Below are 20,242 nucleotides of genomic sequence, written 5' to 3' on the forward strand. Positions count from 1 at the left end.
GATTATCCCTGAGCTAACATCTGCTGCCAATCTGCTTCTTTTTGCTGAGAAAGACTGACCCAGAGCTAACATCCGTGCCCATCTTCCTCTACTTTATATGTGAGATGCCTACACCAGCATGGCTTGCCAAACAGTGCCATGTCTGCACCCAGGATCCGAACTGGTGAACCCCGGGCTGCTGAAGCAGAACGTGAGCACTTAACTGTTATAACACTGGGCCGGTTCCCAGAAATCAACTTTTTAAGTAATTTAGGAATCAAGGAAGGCATATTTGCTACAGTTTATAAGCCAGGAATTTCCTGGGATATGGTTGCAATTTATTTTAAAGTTCTTTAAAATACTGCCCACCATATGTGTTTTGTTAATTTTTCAGTCCTGATATATACTTTAGGAAAGTGGTATTTTCCCTTACATCATATTATCTTTATTTTGAGCAATAAATTAGTGACTATAAATATCCATTTTTATTTCTGCAAGGTAATACTGAGCTTAGTTGACGACATTGTTCCATCAAGATATTAGTTGTATGTCAAGAGACTGCAAGCATAATTTATTTATATATTTTATTATGACATATGAGCAAAAATTGATCTGATTCTAAATTGCATTTAGGTTTCTGCTTTCTAGATTTGTCTAATGTATGCTACTGTTCCTTTTCCAAGATATAATTTTAAATACAACAATAAAAACAGTATTTAGAATAAAAACCTGTACCATTCTTCCATATTTCTTCGAACACGACACATCATCAGTTAAACGCTTTTATTCAAATACAGTCAGTAGTAATTAGGCAAAATCCGGACTTTCCATAGACTGAACTGTTGAAGCCTGACCAATCCCAATTTGTCTGGATGGTGCTAATTTTAGTGCCATGAGAGGTTCACCTACCTTATGTAAAACTATGCTTATTGCATTATCAGATACATGACACCATGCCATAGGAATATTGGGGCTAGCAGTCCATAATGAAAACTTTTGTCCTATGTTACTGAAATAAATAAACTTACTTACTTTTCTGTGCTTAATTTTCTCACTTTTAAAACTGGGATACCTGCCCCAATTCCTTCTCGTACTGGGATAATTCTGATCTTTTTTTTTTTAATAAGGGAAAAACTAATTCCAAGGATTAGTATAATCATAAATAAAAATAAATGTCATGTTTTCTTTCTATAAATTCACAAGCCTATTTACAACAATTCTTTATTCCAGACATTAAACCACTTAATAACAATGAAAAAATTTAAAAGCCACTCTTTATTGCACATTTACAATATATCTGACAACCTGCTAGTTAAATGAATCACTACATTAATTACATTTTGGACATGCAATGTTCTTTTAGACTACTGAAAGTCAGTCAGTAGATTTTTTATTTTTCAGATGAGTAATCCTGCAGTTTGAAAACTGTTACTATTTAAGCGTCCATTGGTGGGGATTAGTCTCAGCTTTTTTTCCTTCTTTTGTATTTACCATTCTGTTCTTGTAATAATTAAAAATGTTGCACTAAAGCTATTATTAGGTCAGTAAAAAAAGGACAGTCAGCTTCTTGGTAATAGAATGGGACGTAAGTAGAGATACCTAACTATATATACCCTGTTAGATGAGTTTCTAGAACTATCTTTAATGCACATAATTTGCCTGAGAATAAGTAGTGACTGACTAAACATTTTATCAATAAAGATACTATCTACCCAGATTGTCATTTCTTTTTGTATTTTTACTATATTTAAGTTGAGGGAAAACCTCAGTCTTTACAATTAAAATAAGTATAAAAGTGACATTGTATAATTAGAGCCCATAAATCCTAAAGGAAGAACTATGAAATTAAGGTATTGCTGTTAAGTGCTAGATAGATTAGCTCTTGAATAAAGTTAATTTATTACACTAAAAACATTAATAAATCCATTATTCTCAGACTTTCCAAAAACACCAATTTAAATAATGCAACATTATAAAAACTTCAAAGCACATTTAAAATTGTTTGACTAATTGTTATCTACATCATTTGTGATTGTTCAACTGTAGTAAGGTATGAACATTCCTAGAATGGAAAGAAAAAATAGCAAAGAAAGCAGAAAACGATGAATCCAATGACCCAGTTCACCGAATAAATATAGATGATCACCATATCCATGTCGAACCACCATCCACGGCTATCATCCTCAAAGTGCAGATAATCCATCCTATGTGCGCCATGTGGGAACTGCCTTCTTGTAACTGGAGCTGCATGTCTATGGAAGCCTAGAAGATGTATGAACATATTATTTTAAAGCTCATTAAATTCAGATAAGGGCTCAGAAAGGAACTTGCATTATGAACACAGGAACCAGGAACAGCTCAATCTTGATTTTGCTGAGAGGTATGTTGTATTCCTAACAGTTTTTTTCAATGATAAGCAACTATCAGAAGTCTCTTTTTAGTTAAGGGTTTTAAGGGCGAGGACAGTAAAATTAGCATGGGATATGGAGTCGGAATTATCCTTGTTTCTGTCATTTACTTGGGGCAAGGTATATGATCTTTTTGGGTCTCAGATTTCTCATCTATACCATCTGATCATTTAAATTAAAAACATTTGGAGTGGGCAGACCAAAATGGCAGGGTGAGCTGACCCGGGACTCTCTTCCCTCCAAACTACAACAAAGGACTGGAAAAAAACTGAATTTCAGCTAATAAACCTAATGCCAGGATTTCGGAGACCTACAGTATCAAAAAGATGGAGGACAGAGACCCTGCTGCCAGCCTTGAAGGAGCTGGAATGGGGTAGGAGAGAACTTTGCTCCCTCCCCTAGAGTCTGCCATCGCTGGTGCGGGAAGGAGTGGGGGGGGGGTCGCCACACTACCAGGGGATCATCCAGGACTCCCACCACTGGTATAGTGAAAACCCGCTGACGGGGGGGGGGGGGAAGCTTCCTTGCTCGGGGACACCAGAGAACAGAACTGATCCAAATTCAGATCGGGGCACAAGAAAAACAGCCCCTCCCCCCCGGTAAACCACGCTGGGCGCGGCCATCTTGCCCGCAGGCAGAGAGCTCAGAACGCGTGGCTCTCGAACCCCCTCTAGTGGCGACAGGCTGTAACTGCAACCAAATTCTACCATTACGCGAAAAAACCGCTCCTCTACCATCCAGCAATTTATAAAAGCTCCAGACCAGAAGGAAAACAGTAAAAACACAGAATTAAGTCCTGAGGACTTGGAAATATGTAAACTAAGTGAAAATGAGTTCAGAGTAGCTATAATCAAAAAACTCAATGAGGTAGAGAGAAAGATAGAGAAACAAGACAATGAGTTCTGGAGTTACTTCACAAAAGAGATTGAAATTACAAAGAAGAATCAAACAGAATTACTAGAGACGAAAAACACAATGGACCAGATAAAACAGAATATGGATTCCCTGAATGCCTGTGTAGACACCATAGAGGAGAAAATTAGCATAACTGAAGATAGACAGGCTGAGTGGCTCCAGACAGAGGAAGAAAGAGAACTAAGAGTTAAAAAAAATAAGGACAATCTCCAAGAGATAGTGGATTCAATGAGGAGAAAGAATTTAAGGATCACAGGAATTCCCGAGAATGTGGAAAAGGAAAATGGAGCAGAAAGTGTGCTTCATGAAATTATAGAAGAGAACTTCCCAAATCTAAGGATTAGGAAGAAATATGTGTAGAGGAAGCTTTCAGATCTCCTAGATTTGTCAATGTAAAAAGACCTACTGCAAGGCATATAGTAGTACAAATGGCAAAAATGAAAGACAAAGAAAGAATACTCAGGGCAGCAAGACAGAAGAAAATAACCTACAAAGGAACTCCTATCAGACTTTCAGTGGATTTCTCTACAGAAACCTTACAAGCTAGGAGAGAACAGAGTGACATATTCAAAACTTTAAAAGATAAAAATATTCAGCCAAGAATACTCTATCCAGCAAGAATATCCTTCAGATATGAGGGAGAAATTAAATCTTTTCCAGACAAACAAAAGTTAAGGGAATTTGTAACGAAAAGTCTTCCACTACAAGAAATCCTCAAGAAGGCTCTCATACCTGAAAAAAGAAAAAAACGAGAAAGGGGTCACAAACCACAGTGTAGGGAGACAGAGAAATAGAACCAGAATAGGATAGCAAATATTCAACTATAGCACTAGGATAAAGGTAAGGAAACTACCAAAGCAAAGGCGACCTTATCACTCTAACTACAAACTCATAACACAAGTTGGAATAAGAAATGAAAATAATAATTTAGGAGGGGAAGAGGAAAGGGACTAAATCAGTCTACGCCAAGTAAGTAAGAGACCACCAGAAAATAGACTATATGATACATGAGATTCTAAATACAAACTTCAGGGTAGCCACTAAACTAAAGAAGAGAACAGAGCCACAAAACGTAAATAAGGAAAAATCTAAGAAACCCAGCATGAGAAATTGCAGTAGTCAATAAGTAGGCTAAAGCACACAGGAAGAGAAACGCAGGAAAACCAGATAATGAGCAACAGATTGACAGCATTAAGTCCACATGCATCAATAATCACTCTCAATGTAAATGGATTGAACTCTCCAATAAAAAGACACAGAGTGGCAAAATGGATTAAAGAACAAGATCCAACAATTTGTTGCCTCCAGGAAACACACCTCAGCCCCAAGGACAAACACAGGCTCAGAATGAAGGGGTGTAGGACAATACTTCAAGTTAATAGCAAGCACAAAAAAGCAGGTGTTGTAATTCTTATATCAGACAAAGCGGATTTCAAAATAAGACAGGTAAAGAGAGACACAGAGGGACAATATATAATGATCAAAGGGACACTTCACCAAGAAGAAATAATGCTTATAAATATCTATGCACCCAACATAGGAGCACCAAGGTTCATAAAGCAACTATCAACAGACCTAAAGGAAGATGTTAAAAACAACACAATAATAGTAGGGGACCTCAACACCCCACTCACACCAAAGGACAGATCATCCAGACAGAAAATCAACAAGGAAATAGTGGAGCTAAACGAAAAACTAAAACAATTGGACTTAATAGACATATATATATATCACTTCATCCTAAAACAGCAGAATACACATTCTTCTCAAGTGCACATGGAACATTCTCAAGGATAGACCATATGTTGGGAAACAAGGCAAGCTTCTACAAATTTAAAAAAAAATCAAAATAATAACAAGCATCTTCTCTGATCATAACGCTATAAGGGTAGAATTAATTACAAGAAAAAAGCAGAGAAAGGCACAAAGATGTGGAGACTAAACAATACGCTAGTGAACAAGCAATGGATCATTGAAGAAATTAAAGAGGAAATAAAAAAATACCTGGAAACAAATGAAAATGATAACATGCCATACCAACTCATATGGGATACAGCAAAAGCTGTATTAAGAGGAAAATTCATCACAATACAGGCACATCTTAATGAACAAGAAAAATCCCAAATAAGCAATCCTAAACTACAGCTAACTGAACTAGAGAAAGAAGAACAAATAAAGCCCAAAGTCAGCAGAAGGAGAGAAATAATAAAAATCAGAGCAGAAATAAATACTATTGAAACAAAAAAGGTGGTAGGAAGGATCAATGAAACAAAGAGCTGGTTCTTTGAGAAGATAAATAAAATTGACAAACCCCTAGCCAGACTTACAAAGAAAATAAGTGAGAAAGCTCAAATAAACAAAATCAGAAATGAGTGAGGAGAAATAACAACAGACTGCAGAAATACAATGGATTATATAAGAGAATACTATGAAAAACTCTATGCTAACAGAATGCATAACCTACAGGAAATGGATAAATTCTTGGACTCCTACAATCTCCCAAAGCTCACTCAAGAAGCAGCAGACAATCTGAACAGACCAACCACAAGGAAAGAGATTGAACAGCAATCAAAAACATCCCAAAGAATAAAACCCCAGGACCAGACGGCTTCCCTGGGGAATTCTACCAAACTTTCAGAGAGGATTTAATACCTATCCTTTTAAAGTTATTCCAAAAAATTGGGGAGTATGGAACACTTCCTAACACATTCTATGAGGCCAACATCACGCTGATACCAAAGCCTGACAAGGACACCACGAAAAAAGAGAACTACAGGCCAATATCACTGATGAACATAGATGCAAAAATTCTAAACAAAATTTTGGCAACCCGAATTCAGCAATTCATCAAAAGGATCGTACCTCATGATCAGGTGGGATTCATACCAGGGACACAGGGATGGTTCAACATCTGCAAATCAATCAATGTGATACACCACATCAACAAACTGAGGAATAAAAACCACATGATCATCTCAACAGATGCAGAGAAAGCATTTGACAAGATCCAACAACCATTTATGATAAAAACTCTGAATAAAATGGGCATAGAAGGGAACTACCTCAACATAATAAAAGCCATATATGACAAACCCACAGCCAATATCATACTGAAGGGGCAAAAACTGAGTGCCATTCCCCCGAAAACAGGAACGAGACAAGGATGCCCTCTATCACCACTCTTATTTAACATTGTACTGGAGGTCCTGGCCAGAGCAATCAGGCAAGGAAAAGGAATAAAAGGAATCCAAATAGGGAGGGAAGAAGTGAAACTCTCGTTGTTTGTAGACGACATGATCTTATATATAGAAAACCCCAAAGAATACATTGTAAAACTCTTAGAAGTAATCAACAACTACAGCAAAGTTGCAGGGTATAAAATCAATTTGCATAAATCAGTAGCATTTCTATATTCTAATAATGAACTAACAGAAAAAGAACTCAAGAACACAATACCATTCACAATCACAACCAAAAGAATAAAATATCTCAGGGTAAATTTAACTAAGGAAGTGCAGGACCTATATAATGAAAAGTACAAGGCCTTTCTGAGAGAATTGGATGACAACATAAGGAGATGGAAAGACATTCCATGTACATGGGTTGGAAGAATAAACATAGTTAAAATGTCTGTTCTACCTAAAGCAATCTACAGATTCAATGCTATCCTAATCAAAATCCCAATGACATTCTTTACAGAATTAGAAGAAAGAATCCTAAAATTTATATGGGGCAACAAAAGACCCCAAATTGCTAAAGCAATCCTGAGCAAAAAAAAAAAAAAAAAAAAAAAAGAAATGGGAGGCATCACAATCCCTGACTTTAAAACTACTACAAAGCTACAGTAATCAAAACAGCATGGTACTGGTACAAAAACAGGTGTGCAGATCAATGGAACAGAATTGAAAGCCCAGAAATAAAACCACACATCCATGGACAGCTTATCTTCGACAAAGGAGCTGAGAGCATACAATGGAGAAAAGAAAGTCTTTTCAACAAATGGTGATGGGAAAACTGGAAAGCCACATGTAAAAGAATGAAAATTGACCATTCTTTTTCACCATTCACCAAAATAAACTCAAAATGGATCAAAGACCTAAAGGTGAGACCTGAAACCATAAGGCTTCTAGAACAAAACAAAGGCAGTATACTCTTTGACATCAGTATTAAAAGGATCTTTTCGGACACCGTGTCTTCTCAGAGAAGGGAAACAATAGAAAGAATAAACAAATGGGACTTCATCAGACTAAAGAGCTTCTTCAAGGCAAATGAAAACAGGATTGAAACAAAAAAACAACCCAATAACTGGGAAAAAATATTTGTGAGTAATATATCTGACAAAGGCTTAATATCCATAATATATAAAGAACTCTCACAACTCAACAACAAAAAATCAAACAGCCCGATCAAAAAATGGGCTGGAGATATGAACAGACATTTCTCCAAAGAAGATATACGGATGGCCAATAGGCACATGAAAAGATGCTCATCATCGCTGATCATCAGGGAAATGCAAATTAAAACTACACTAAGATATCACCTTACACCCGTTTGAATGACAAAAATATCTAAAACTAATAGTAACAAATGTTGGGGAGGTTATGGAGAAAAAGGAACCCTCATACACTGCTGGTGGGAATGCAAACTGGTGCAGCCACTATGGAAAACAGTATGGAGATTCCTCAAAAAATTAAAAATGGAACTACCATACGATCCAGCCATCTCACTACTGGGTATTTATCCAAAGAGCTTGAAGTCAGCAATTCCAAAAGTCCTGTGCACCCCAATGTTCACTGCAGCATTATTTACAGTAGCCAAGACATGCAAGCAACCTAAGTGCCCATCAACAGACGAATGGATAAAGAAGATGTGGTACATATATACAATGGAATACTACTCAGCTGCAAAACAGAACAAAATTATTCCATTTGCAATAACATGGATGGACCTTGAGGGAATTATGTTAAGTGAAATAAGCTAGTTAGAGAAGGATAATCTCTGTATGACTCCACTCATATGAGGAATTTAAAAATGTGGACAAAGAGAACAGATCAGTGGCTACCAGGGGAAAGGTGGGGTGGGAGGTGGGCACAAAGGGTGAAGTGGTGCACCTACAACATGAATGACAAACTTTAATGTAAAACTGAAATTCCACAAGATTGTAACCTATCATTAACTCAACAAAAAAAAAAGACCATAAAAAAATTTGTGAGAATCAAATATAATTATTTTCACAAGAGCATTTTCCAAATTTAAACATTATTCATGTTTTATTTTTACAGCTACTGTTATTACCTCTGTTTGTAACTTCTGATCACCAGCTTAACCTTATATTTTACGCCCTGAGAATTTCCCTCAGTCATTTGAGCAAAATTCTATGAGAAAAATGTTTATTTTTTTGTAGCACTGAATAAACTGGAGTGACAAAATGGTACTCTTTTGAAGAAACAGCTTTAATTTTCATAAATTTCAAAACGTGGACTTACTTAAGGAGATTGGTTAGTAAATAAAAAGCAAATCTCAGAAGTAAGTGCTAGTCCATTTATGACTAAATGAGTATGACATTTCCGAGAAAAACTACATCTCATTGTGAAATGCTGTTCCTTTTTATGATATTTACATGGTAATTATTTAGAGCTTGAGTATAAACTTGCCCAATGGCAACCTGTTTTTGTTGGCAACCAATATATAATTTCAAGGGCCTCTAAAAGATAAAATTCAATTTTCTGAAGACTGATAACCTGATTATTAATCTTTGCTTTTTACTTATCTACTGCCTAGTTTAAGTATTTCTGTGCTTATTCGTGTTAATGAGTGGGAACAATACAATAAATAGCAGAAAATACGTAATTCTGGTACTTGCTAGTAACTCTAGTGATAAAGGTTCTGTGAGACTCAAGCTTGATGCAGATTCTGGTTCATCCATTTTAACAATTGAGTAATGTTAAATTTTATGCTTTAGATCAGGCTGCTTATTCTAATGGCAAGGTTTCATTCACCTGGGTATTATTAGTATGGTTATTTAAAGTCAAACTTCTTTGATCAAGAACAATCCTAAATTATTATTTGTGTATGTCTTATTTTGTATTTTTTAATAAAAATTGATATTTTAAGGTGTAAAACATGATGATTTTATATAGAGTGAAATGATTCTTATACTCAAGCTAAGTAACATACCCATCTCTTCACATAATTACTTTTGTTGTTGTTGTAAGAGTACCTGAAGCCTACTCTCCTGGCGGATTTCCATTATCTCTTAACAGATATATAGTTTGCAAATATTTTCTCCCAATCCGTAGGTTGCCTTTTCATTTTCTTGAGTGTTTCCTTTGCTGTGCAGAAGCTCTTTAGTTTGATGTAGTCTCACTTGTTTATTTTTGCTTTTGTTGCCTGAGCTTTTGTGGTCATCTCCAAAAAATCATTGCCAAGGCCATTGTCAAGGAGCTTACACTCTATGTTTTCTTGTAGAGGTTTATGGTTTCGGATCTTAAGTCTTCAATCTATTTTGAGTTGATTTTTGTGTATGGTGTAAGATAAGGGTCCAATTTCACCCTTTTGCATGTGGCAATCCAATTTTCCCAACACCATTTATTGAAGAGACTGTCCTTCCCTCAATGTGTACTGTTAGCACCCTTACTGAATCGCAGTTGATCGTGTATGCGTGAGTTTATTCCTGGACTCTCCATTGTGTTCCATTGGTCTGTGTGTCTGTTTTTATGCCACTACTGTTCTGATTACTATAGCTTTGCAATATAATTTGAAATCAGGAAGTGTGATGCCTTCCACTCTGCTCTTCTTTCTCAAGATTACTTTGGCCATTTGGGGTCTTTTGTGGTTCTATACAAATTTTAGGATTGTTTTTTCTATTTCTGTGAAAAATGCCATTGGTAATTTGAAATAACACACCCCACCACATGTGTATATATCATCTGGCCCTATTTGTAATGCCCTGTGAGAAATGGGGCTCAGATATCCATCACAAATGCTGTTGCTCTAGCTACTGTTGCCTCTGACCCAGGAGTCTCATGTGTTCTGCAGGCATCCATGAAACTGGCAGACTAACTTGTTAGCTTGCATATAGGGTAAATCTCAGACCCTTAACCGTTCTCAATATTGGCAATCTTGTGCTTTCTTTTTACTCTCTGAAACGTTTGCATAAAATTAGAATCCTTGATGCTTTGGTAAATCTAGCCTACAAAACCATGTGGGCCTGTAGTCTTTTCAGGTGCAAGGGCAGATTTTTAAATACCAACCCATTTGTTTAACAGTTGTTGTCTATTCATATTTTCTAGTTCTTCTTGAGTCATTCTTTGTAACTTTTATACATTATCCATTCTATCCAAGTTTTCAAATGAATTGGACCAAAAATTTCATAGTTGTTGTACATTTAGGGCTCTTCACAAATATTCTGTTCTCCTGAGTACATGGTTTATTTGCACTTCCCTGCCTCTTAGAAGTCTGGCATGGCCATGAGACTTGACCAATGAAAATGACTGTCCAATGAAAATACTGTGTGTTGCTTCTGGGTAGAGCACTTATCAGTTTGAGATGCTGCAGCAGTTTCTTTTCCTCCTCCACAACAACTAGCAATGTACCAGACAGAGGCTGCCCTGTCATCCTGGGTCATAAAGTTTAGGATGATGTGGAATAGAGCACTCAGGAAGAGTTTAGGGAAAAAATATTTCAAAGTTATTATGAATTCTGACTGAAAATAATGGCATGACTTATAAAACTCTTTAACAAAAGGGTGATAATCATGAAAGTTGCATTTAATTTGTTTTCCCACATCATAAAAAAAAAGAAAAATCTCTTGGAGAAATTCATTATGTGAAATTAAAGAGCAAGAAAGAACTGTGAGGAAAATCTCTAAGTCACTGTCAGGTTCAGAAAGAACATAAAGAACCAAGATTCCAGAATGTCAAACAGGTACTTCTGCCTCTTCATAAATTTAATTTTGTAAAAACAATTTTACCTTAGAAGGATTTCTCTCATATCCTAGAAAACAAGGCTATGACTTTTTCCCCCTACAAAATGCGGTTCAAATTTATATTCACCAAAGACCAGAGTAGGCTCCATTATTTTGAAGATTCTGTCAGAGACAGAAAGACTGTCAACAATTATCTCATTCATTTTTGCAATTTTAGCAACTTGCACAGTGCTTATAGTGGGTACTTAATAGGTGTTTGTTGAATGGATGGAAGAGTGCCTGTGTATAAGGATAGACTTCAGAGAATAGAATGAATTATTAGCCTATTTTTTGAGAGTGTTCTAAATCAAGCCTCTCAAACGTATTTTCAGCAGGAATTGAATACCATTGTGAATATATCTGAGATACATTTTGTAGTTGTTATGAAAAATATTATTTAGAGGTTAATTCAGAGAGCCCTGAAATCAGTATTTTAAAAGGAGATATGTCCTAATTCTTCATGTGCAATGGGACACAAGTTTGAAGCACGATCTTTCACTGCTCTGTATTCTTCATATTATATAAGAATTTTGTTATTTCAAAGTTGATTGATATAAGTAGGCCTTAGCAGAAGTGGAGTGACATTTTTATAGTCACAAGTACGTATAGAATTACTCTTGTTAATATACTTGAAAATTTAATGCAAAATGGATTTTAAATTTCATCTTTATCTCCTATCTCTTTAGGATCCCAGAGTCAAATGTATTAATCCTGCAAAATTAACTTTTTATATTGGATAAGTTAAAATATATTGCACATTACTTACAATTCTATAACACTTGATTAACTTTCAATATAGTTTATAAAATTATCAGGCTAAATTATAAAATTAATTTTTTTTCCTGTAACCAGGCAAGAAGGGAATGCCATGTCGTTTTTATAAAAATATTTTTTGTATTGTGGTAAAATATATATAACATAAAATTTGCCATTTTAACCATTATTTAGTATACAGTTCAGTGGCATTGATTGCATTCACAAAGTGGTGCAACCATCACCACTATTTCCAAAAAACTTTTCATTACTACAAAGAGAAGCTCTAATTTCCCAATCTCCACTCTCCCAGCCCCTGGTAACCTCTAATCTACTTTCTATCTCTACAAATTTGCCTATTCTAGATATCTCATATAAGTGGGATCATACAATATTCATCCTTTTGTACTGTTTTTATTACTATGGCTCTGTTGTATAGCTTGAAATCAGGAAGCATGATACCACTGGCTGTGTTTTTTTCTCAGGATTGCTTTGGCTATTCAGGGTCATCTAGGGTTCCACACAACTTACAGGATTTTTTCTTCTACTTCTGTGAAGAATGCCTTTGGTATTTTGATGGGTATAGCACTGAATCTGCATATGGCTTTGGACAGTATGGACATTTTAACAATATTAATTCTTCCAATTGATGAACATGAGATGTTTTTGCATTTGTTTGTGTCTTCTATGATTTCTTTCAGCAAAGTCTTGTAATTTTCATTGTAAAAATCTGTCACTTCCTTGATTAAATTGATTCCTAAGTATTTTATTGTTTCTGATGCTGTTGTCAATGGGTTAGTTTTCTTTATTTCTTTTTCAGATACTTCACCACTAGTGTAAAGGAATGCAATTAATTTCTCTATGTTGATTTTGTCTCCTGTAACTTTACTGAAATCATTGATTAGTTCCAATAGTTTTTTGGGTAGACTCTTTGGGATTTTCTATATACAAAATCATATCATCAGCAAATAGCAGCACTTTTACTTCTTCCTTTCTGACTTGGACGCCTTTTATTTCTCTGTCTTGTCTAATTGCTATAGCTAGGACTTCCAGTGCTATATTGAACAGGATTGGTGAGAGTGGGCATTTTTGTTTTGTTCCTGATCTTAGAAGGAAAGCTTTCAACTTTTTTCCATCAGGCATAACGTTAGCTGTGAGTTTGTCATATATGTTGAAGTATGTTTCCTCCATAACCAGTCTGTTAGGGGTTTTTATCATGAAAGGATGCTGTGTTTTGTCAAGTGCTTTTCCTGCATCTATTGAGATGATCATATAATTTTTATCTTTCATTTTATTGAAGTGATATTTTATATATATATATATATATTTTTAAAGATTTTATTTTTTCCTTTTTCTCCCCAAAGCCCCCCGGTACATAGTTGTGTATTCTTCGTTGTGGGTTCTTCTAGTTGTGGCATGTGGGACGCTGCCTCAGCGTGGTCTGATGAGCAGTGCCATGTCCGCGCCCAGGATTCAAACTAACGAAACACTGGGCCGCCTGCTGCGGAGTGCGCGAACTTAACCACTCAGCCACGGGGCCAGCCCCTATATATATGTTTTTTTAAGATTTTATTTTTTTCCTTTTTCTCCCCAAAGTCCCCCAGTACATAGTTGTATATTCTTTGTGGGTCCTTCTAGTTGTGGCATGTGGGACACTGCCTCAGCATGGTTTGATGAGCAGTGCCATGTCTGCACCCAGGATTTGAACCAACAAAACACTGGGCCGCCTGCAGCGGAGCACGTGAACTTAACCACTCAGCCACAGGGCCAGCCCCCGTGATATTTTATATTTATTGATTTGCTTAAGTTGAACCATCCTTGCATCCCAGGGATAAATCCCACTTGGTCCTGCTACATTATCCTTTCAGTGTGTTCTTGAATTTGGTTTGCTAATTATTTTGTTGAGAAGGTTTTCTTTTATTATTTTATTGAGATTATACTGGCTTATAACAATGTGTACATTTCAGGTGTACATTATTATATTTCAGTTTCTGTATAGACTGCATCATGTTTAACCACCAATAGTCTAGTTTTTATCTATCATCATACATTATGTGCCCCTTTACCCCTTTTGCCCTCCCCCATACCTTTTTCCTCTGGTAACCACTAATCTGTTCTCCTTATATGCGTATTTGTTTATCTTCCACATATGAGTAAAATCATACAGTATATGTCTTTCTCTGTCTGACTTATTTCACTTATCATAACACCCTCAAGGTCCATCCATGTTGTCACAAATGGCACGATCTTATCCTTTTATGGCTGAGTAGTATTCCATTGTATATATATACCACATCATCTTCATTCATGGGCACTTGGGTTGCTTCCACATCTTTGCTATTGTAAATAATGATGCGATGAACACAGGGATGCATAAATCTTTTTGAACTGCTGATTTCAGGTTTGTTGGATAAAACACAGCAGTGGGATAGCTGGATCATATAGTATTGCTATTTTTAATATTTTGAGAAATCTCCAAAGCGTTTTCCATAGTGGCCACACCAGTTTGGATCCCATCAGCAGTGTATGAGGGTTCCCTTTTCTCCACATCCTCTCCAACAAGTTATTTCTTGTTAATTATAGCCCTTCTGAGGGGTGTGATGTGATATCCCATTGTAATTTTGATTTGCAATTCCCTGATAATTAGTGATGTTGAACCTCTTTTCAGGTGCCTGTTGGCCATCTGTATATCTTCTTTGGAAAAACATCTGTTCATATCCTCTACCCATGTTTTGATTACGTTGTTCATTTTTGTGTTGTTGGGTTGTATTAGTTCTTCATATATTTTGGAGATTAATCCCTTTTCAGATATATGATTTGCAAATATTTTCTCCAAGTCGGCAGACTGTTTTTTCAATGTGTTGACAGTTGCCTTGCAGAAACTTCTTAGTCTGATATAGTCCCATTTGTCTGTTTTTTCTTTTGTTTCTCTTGCCTGAGTAGACATGTATTTGAAAAGATACCGATGTCGAAGAAGGCACTGCCTATCTTTTTCTTCAAAGAGTTGTATAGTTCAAGGTCTTGCATTTAAGTCTTTAATAATATTGAGTTAATTTTTGTGCATGGTGTAAGATAATGGTCTACTTTCATTCTTTTGCATGTGGCTGTCCAGTTTTCCCAACACCATTTACTGAAGAGATCTTTCTTTCTCCATTGCATGTTCTTGGCTCCTTTGTCAAAGATTAGCTGTTCATAGATGTGTAGTTTTATTTTGGGCTCTCAATTCTGTTGCATTGATCTGTGTGTCTGTTTTACTGCCAGTCCCATGCTGTTTTGATTACCACAGCTTTGCAATATATTTTAAATTCAGGGAGTGTGATACCTCCAGCTTTGTTCTTTTTTCCTAGGATTGTTTTGGCTATACAGGGTCTTTTGTTGCTCCATATAAATTTTAGCATTTTTTGTTTAATTTCCATGAAGAATATCTTTGGGATTGCATTGAATTTGTAGAGTGATTTAGGTAATATGGACATTTTAACTATGTTTACTTTTCCATTCCATGAGCATGGAATATTTTTCTATTTCTTTGTCTTCTTTGATTTCTTTCAATAATGTCATATAGTTTTCAGTGTATAGGTCTTTTCACCTCCTTGGTTAAATTTATTCCTAGGTATTTTATTCTTTTTATTGCAATTGTAAATGGGATTGTATTCTTGACATCTTTTTCTGTTAGTTTGTTACTAGTTTATAGAAATGCAACTGATTTTTGTATGTTGATTTTGCACTCTGTAAATTTACTGTATCTGTTGATTATTTCCAAAAGTGATTTTGTGGATTCTTTAGTGTTTTCTACATGTAGAATCATGTCATCTGCAAATAGTGACAGTTTTGCTAAAACTTCCAGTACCATGTTGAATAAGAGAGGTAAAAATGGGAATTCTTGTCTTGCTTTTGTTCTCAAAAGAATAGCTTTCAATTTTTCACCACTGAGTGTGATGTTGGCTGTGGATCTGTCATAAGTGACCTTTATTATGTTGAGGTGCTTTCCTTCTATACACATTTTCTTGAGAATTTTTATCATAAATAGATGTTGGATCTTGGCAAATGCTTTCTCTGCATCTACTGAGATAATCGTGATTTTTATTATTTATTATGTTAATGTGCAGTATCACATTAATTGATTTGCAGATGATGAACCATCCCTGCATCCCTGGAATAAATCCCACTTAATTCTGGTGTATGATCCTTTAATGGATTGTTGTACTTTATTTGCTGCTATTTTGTTGAGGATTTTTGCATCAATGTTCATCAGTGATATTAGCCTGTAATTTTCCTTTCTTGTGTCACCCTTCTCTGGCTTTGGTATCACAGTAACATTGGCCTCATAAAAGAAGTTAAGAAGCATCCCATCCTCTTCAATTTGTTGGAATAGTTTTAGAAGGAAAGGTACTAAATCTTCTTTGAATGTTTGGTATAATTCACCAGAGAAGCTGTCTGTTCCTGGACTTTTGTTTTTTGGGATGAGGTTGTCATTGTTTCAATCACTTTACTTGTGATTGGTCTATTCAGATTCTCTATTTTTTATTGATTCTGTTTTTGGAGGTTGTCTGTGTCTAAGAATTTATCCATTTCTTCTAGTTTATCCAATTTGTTGGCATATAGCTTTTCACAATATTCTCCTATAATCCTTTGTATTTCTGTGGCGTCTATAGTAATTTCTCTTCTTTCTTTTCTGATTTTATTTATTTTCTTCTCTTTTTCTTAGTGAGTCTGACTAAAGGTTTGTCAGTTTTGTTTATCTTTTCAAAGAACTGGCTCTTAGTTTTGTGGATCCTTTCTATTATTTTAAGTCTATTTCATTTATTTCTACTCTGATTTTTATTATTTCCTTCTTTCTGGTGGCTTAGGGCTTTGTTCTTCTTTTTCTAGTTCTTTTAGGTATAGTGTAAGCTTGTTTACTTGAGATTTTTCTTGTTTCTTGAGGTAGGCCTGTATTGCTACAAATTTCCCACTTATACTGCTTTTGCTGCATCCCACAAGAGTTGGCATATTGTGTTTTCATTTTGATTTGTCTCCAGATAGCTTTTGATTTCTCCTTTGATCCAATAGTTGTTCCATACCATGTTTTTTAGTCTCTACATATTTGTGACTTTGCCAGCTTTTTTCTAGCATTGTAGTCAGAAATGATATTTATATGATTTCAGTCTTCTTGAATTTAGTGACACTTACTTGTTTCCCAATGTATGGTCTATCTTTGAGAATATTCCATGTACACTTGAGAAGACTGTGTATTCTGCTGTTTTTGGATGGAATTTTCTCTATATAGCTATTAAGTCCATCTGGCCTAGTGTTTCACTTAAGGCCTTTGTTTGCTTGCTGACTTTCTGTCTGGATGATATATCCATTGATGTAAGTGGGATGTTAAGTTCCCCTACTATTATCGTGTTGCTCTTAATGTCTCCCCTTAGGTTTGTTAATAGTTGCTTGATGTACTTTGGTGCTCCTGTGTTAGGTGCGTATATATTCATATGTGCTATATCCTCCTGGTGGAATGTCCCTTTTGTCTTTATATAGTGCCCCTCTTTGTCTCTCATTGCTTTTTTAAATATTGAAGTCTGCTTTGTCTGATATAAGTATGGCAACATATGGTTTCTTTTCCTTGCCATTTGCTTGGAGTATTGTCTTCCAGAAACTAGCTGAGTGACTCCTACACTTCAGATGAGTGAGAACATACCCACATGGAAATGCTTAGGAAAGGCTGAGACACACTCTTTCTATAAACTCCACCTCTGGCACAGTGCCGTACAACTGGGAGGGAACCCCCAATTCCCAGTTTCTCCCTGAGGAGCAAAGAGTTTGATCCCTACATCTACCACCCCAACATTTAAGAGTCTCATCAGAGACTCCCCAAAAACCTAGCTCTAACACTCAACAGGACTTGTGTTCAGAAGACCTACAAGACTATAGTAAACAAAGAAGCAATTCTTAAGCACGCAAGCACTTCTGTGGCTATCCCCTCAGGGCTCAGCACAGAAGGATCAGGTAAAATTGCCCATGTCCCAGTCTTTCCCTGAAAGAGGTTTATCTGCATACTTTAAAAGCTGCTGACTCAGACCAGGTGTCTAATTTAGCAGGTACTAGGGGCTGCCTAAGATCCTCCCTAGAGACTGGGGAAGCCAGTGGACACCTCTCCCACTTTCTCTGTACAGCCCACTCCAAGTTGTCAGCTTCCACTCAGAGGAGGCTGTATACACATCTGCATCCTAGATTTTATTGTGGCCATCCAAGGTATGGGTCCTTAGATCCTAGCTCTGATAGCCAAAGGGGCTTCCATTCACAAGTCCCACAGGATTGTGGCAAACAAAGAAGCAATTCCTAAAGAGCTATCCTACCAGGGCTCAGTGCTGACAGAGCAGGAAAAATAGCCCATATGCCAGTCTTTCCCTGAAAGAAGTTTCTCTGTATACTTTAAAAGCTGCATTTGAGAGCCAGGCTTCTAATTTGGTAGGCATCTAGAGGCTGGCTACGAGCCTCCCCAGAGACTAGGGATGTTGGTGGACACCTCTCCCACCTTCTCCCTCTAGACTGCTCCAAGAATGACAATAAGTTTCCAATATCTCCCTAGAAGAAGCCTGTACACACATCTGGTGCCCCAGCTTTTGTGGATGCCACCAAAGGATAGGTCTCCAGATCGCCTGGCTTTAATACTCAGTGGGGTTTGCATTCACAAGTCTCATAGGACTGTGATAAAGAAAGAAACAGTCCTCAGTGGGCACAGGAGCACCTCTCCACCCCTTGTGGCTATAAACCTGGGCCCAGCAAGAGGGAGGAGAGAAGAGTGCCAATTTCCCAGTTTCTCCCTCAAAGGAGCTTAACTACATACTTTGCCAGCTGCTGCTTGAGGGTCCAGCTTCTAACCAGCCTGCATCTATATGTTGCCTGTGATCCAATCCTTTGGGACACTGATGGGTCTTGGCATATTCTCAACTACCAAGGGCTACTAAGAATAAGAAGGAGGCATGGACAATCACAAAACTTTGGGAGACAACAGGTACTTGGGTTGGGCTGATTGATGAGGTTCATCTCATCTAATGTACAGAAACCAACAAAGAGTCAAGGAAAATGAAGAAATAGACAAATGTGTTCCAAAAAAAAACAAGATAAATCTACATAAACAGATCACAATAAAAAGGAAATAAGTGATTTACCTGATAGAGAGGTCAAAATAATGGACATAAAGAGGCTCAAGGAGGTTAGGAGAGCAATGCATAAACAAAATAAGAATTTCAACAAAGAGACAGAAAATACTTTTTAAAGTACCAAACAGAAATCACAGAAGCAGAATCAATAATTGAGCTAAAAAAATTCAGGGGCTGTCCTGGTGGCATAGTGGTTAAGTTTGCACGCTCCACCTCAGCTGCCTGGGATTCGTGGGTTTGGATCCCAGTTGTGAACCTACACACCACTCATCAAGCCATGCTGTAGCAGCATCCAACATACAAAATAGAGGAAGATTGGCACAGATTTTAGCTCAGGGACAATATTCCTCAAGCAAAAAGATAACGATTGGCAATGGATGTTAGCTTAGGGACAATCTTCCTCACTTAAAAAAAGAAAAAAATCAGTAGAGGAATTCAATCAGACTAGATCAAGTGGAAGAAAGGATCAGTGAACTAGAAGACAGGGCTGTGGAATTTATCCAAATAGAGGAGTAAATAGAAAAAAGAATGAAAAAGCATAGAGATACCTTAAGGGACTTATGGGCCACCATAAAATGGACCAATATATGCATTAAAAGAGTCCCAGAAGGAGAAGAGAGAGACAAAGGGGCAGAAAGCTTATTCAAAGAAATAATGGCTGAAAACTTCCTTAACCTGGGGGGAAAAACAGAAATCCAGATCCAGGAAGCCCAGATAGTTACAAATAAGAGGAATCCTAAAAGACCTATGCCAGAGGCATTATAACTAAATTGTCAAAAGTTAAAGACAAGGAGAGAATCTTAAAGGAAGCAAGAGAAAGGCAACTTGCTATATACAAAGGAACCCTTATACGACTATAAGCAGATTTTCAGCACATAGCAGGCCACAAAGTAGAGAGATGATATATTAAAAATCCTGAAAGAAAAAAAACCCTGCCAACCATAATACTCAGCAGAGCTGTTTTTCACAATTTACCCAGCAGAGTTGTTTGTCATAATTGAAGGAGAGAGGAAAACTTTCCCAAAGAAAAGCTGAAGGATTTCATCACCACTACACCAGACTTAGAGAAATGTTAAAAGGTG

At 36.6% G+C, this 20,242-nt stretch overlaps 1 protein-coding gene across 27 annotated transcripts in view; it reads right to left on the reverse strand.

The window, feature by feature from the left end:
- Positions 1-748: 748 nt before the first annotated feature.
- The window catches only part of RNF180 (ring finger protein 180), a 271,039-nt gene continuing 251,545 nt past the window's right edge, over positions 749-20,242 (reverse strand). For 25 of the 27 annotated variants that reach the window (XM_070519599.1, XM_070519601.1, XM_014848516.3 and 22 more), the window contains one exon: positions 749-2,241. In XM_070519599.1, the coding sequence (XP_070375700.1) occupies positions 2,042-2,241 (200 nt within the window). In that variant the 3' untranslated portion in view covers positions 749-2,041. Of the gene's footprint in view, positions 2,242-6,164; positions 6,214-20,242 lie in introns of all 27 variants that reach the window. The other 2 variants (XM_070519608.1, XM_070519618.1) reach the window with 1 other exon arrangement.

Source organism: Equus asinus, chromosome 10, assembly GCF_041296235.1.
Source record: "Equus asinus isolate D_3611 breed Donkey chromosome 10, EquAss-T2T_v2, whole genome shotgun sequence".
NCBI classification, from domain to species: Eukaryota; Metazoa; Chordata; class Mammalia; order Perissodactyla; family Equidae; genus Equus; species Equus asinus.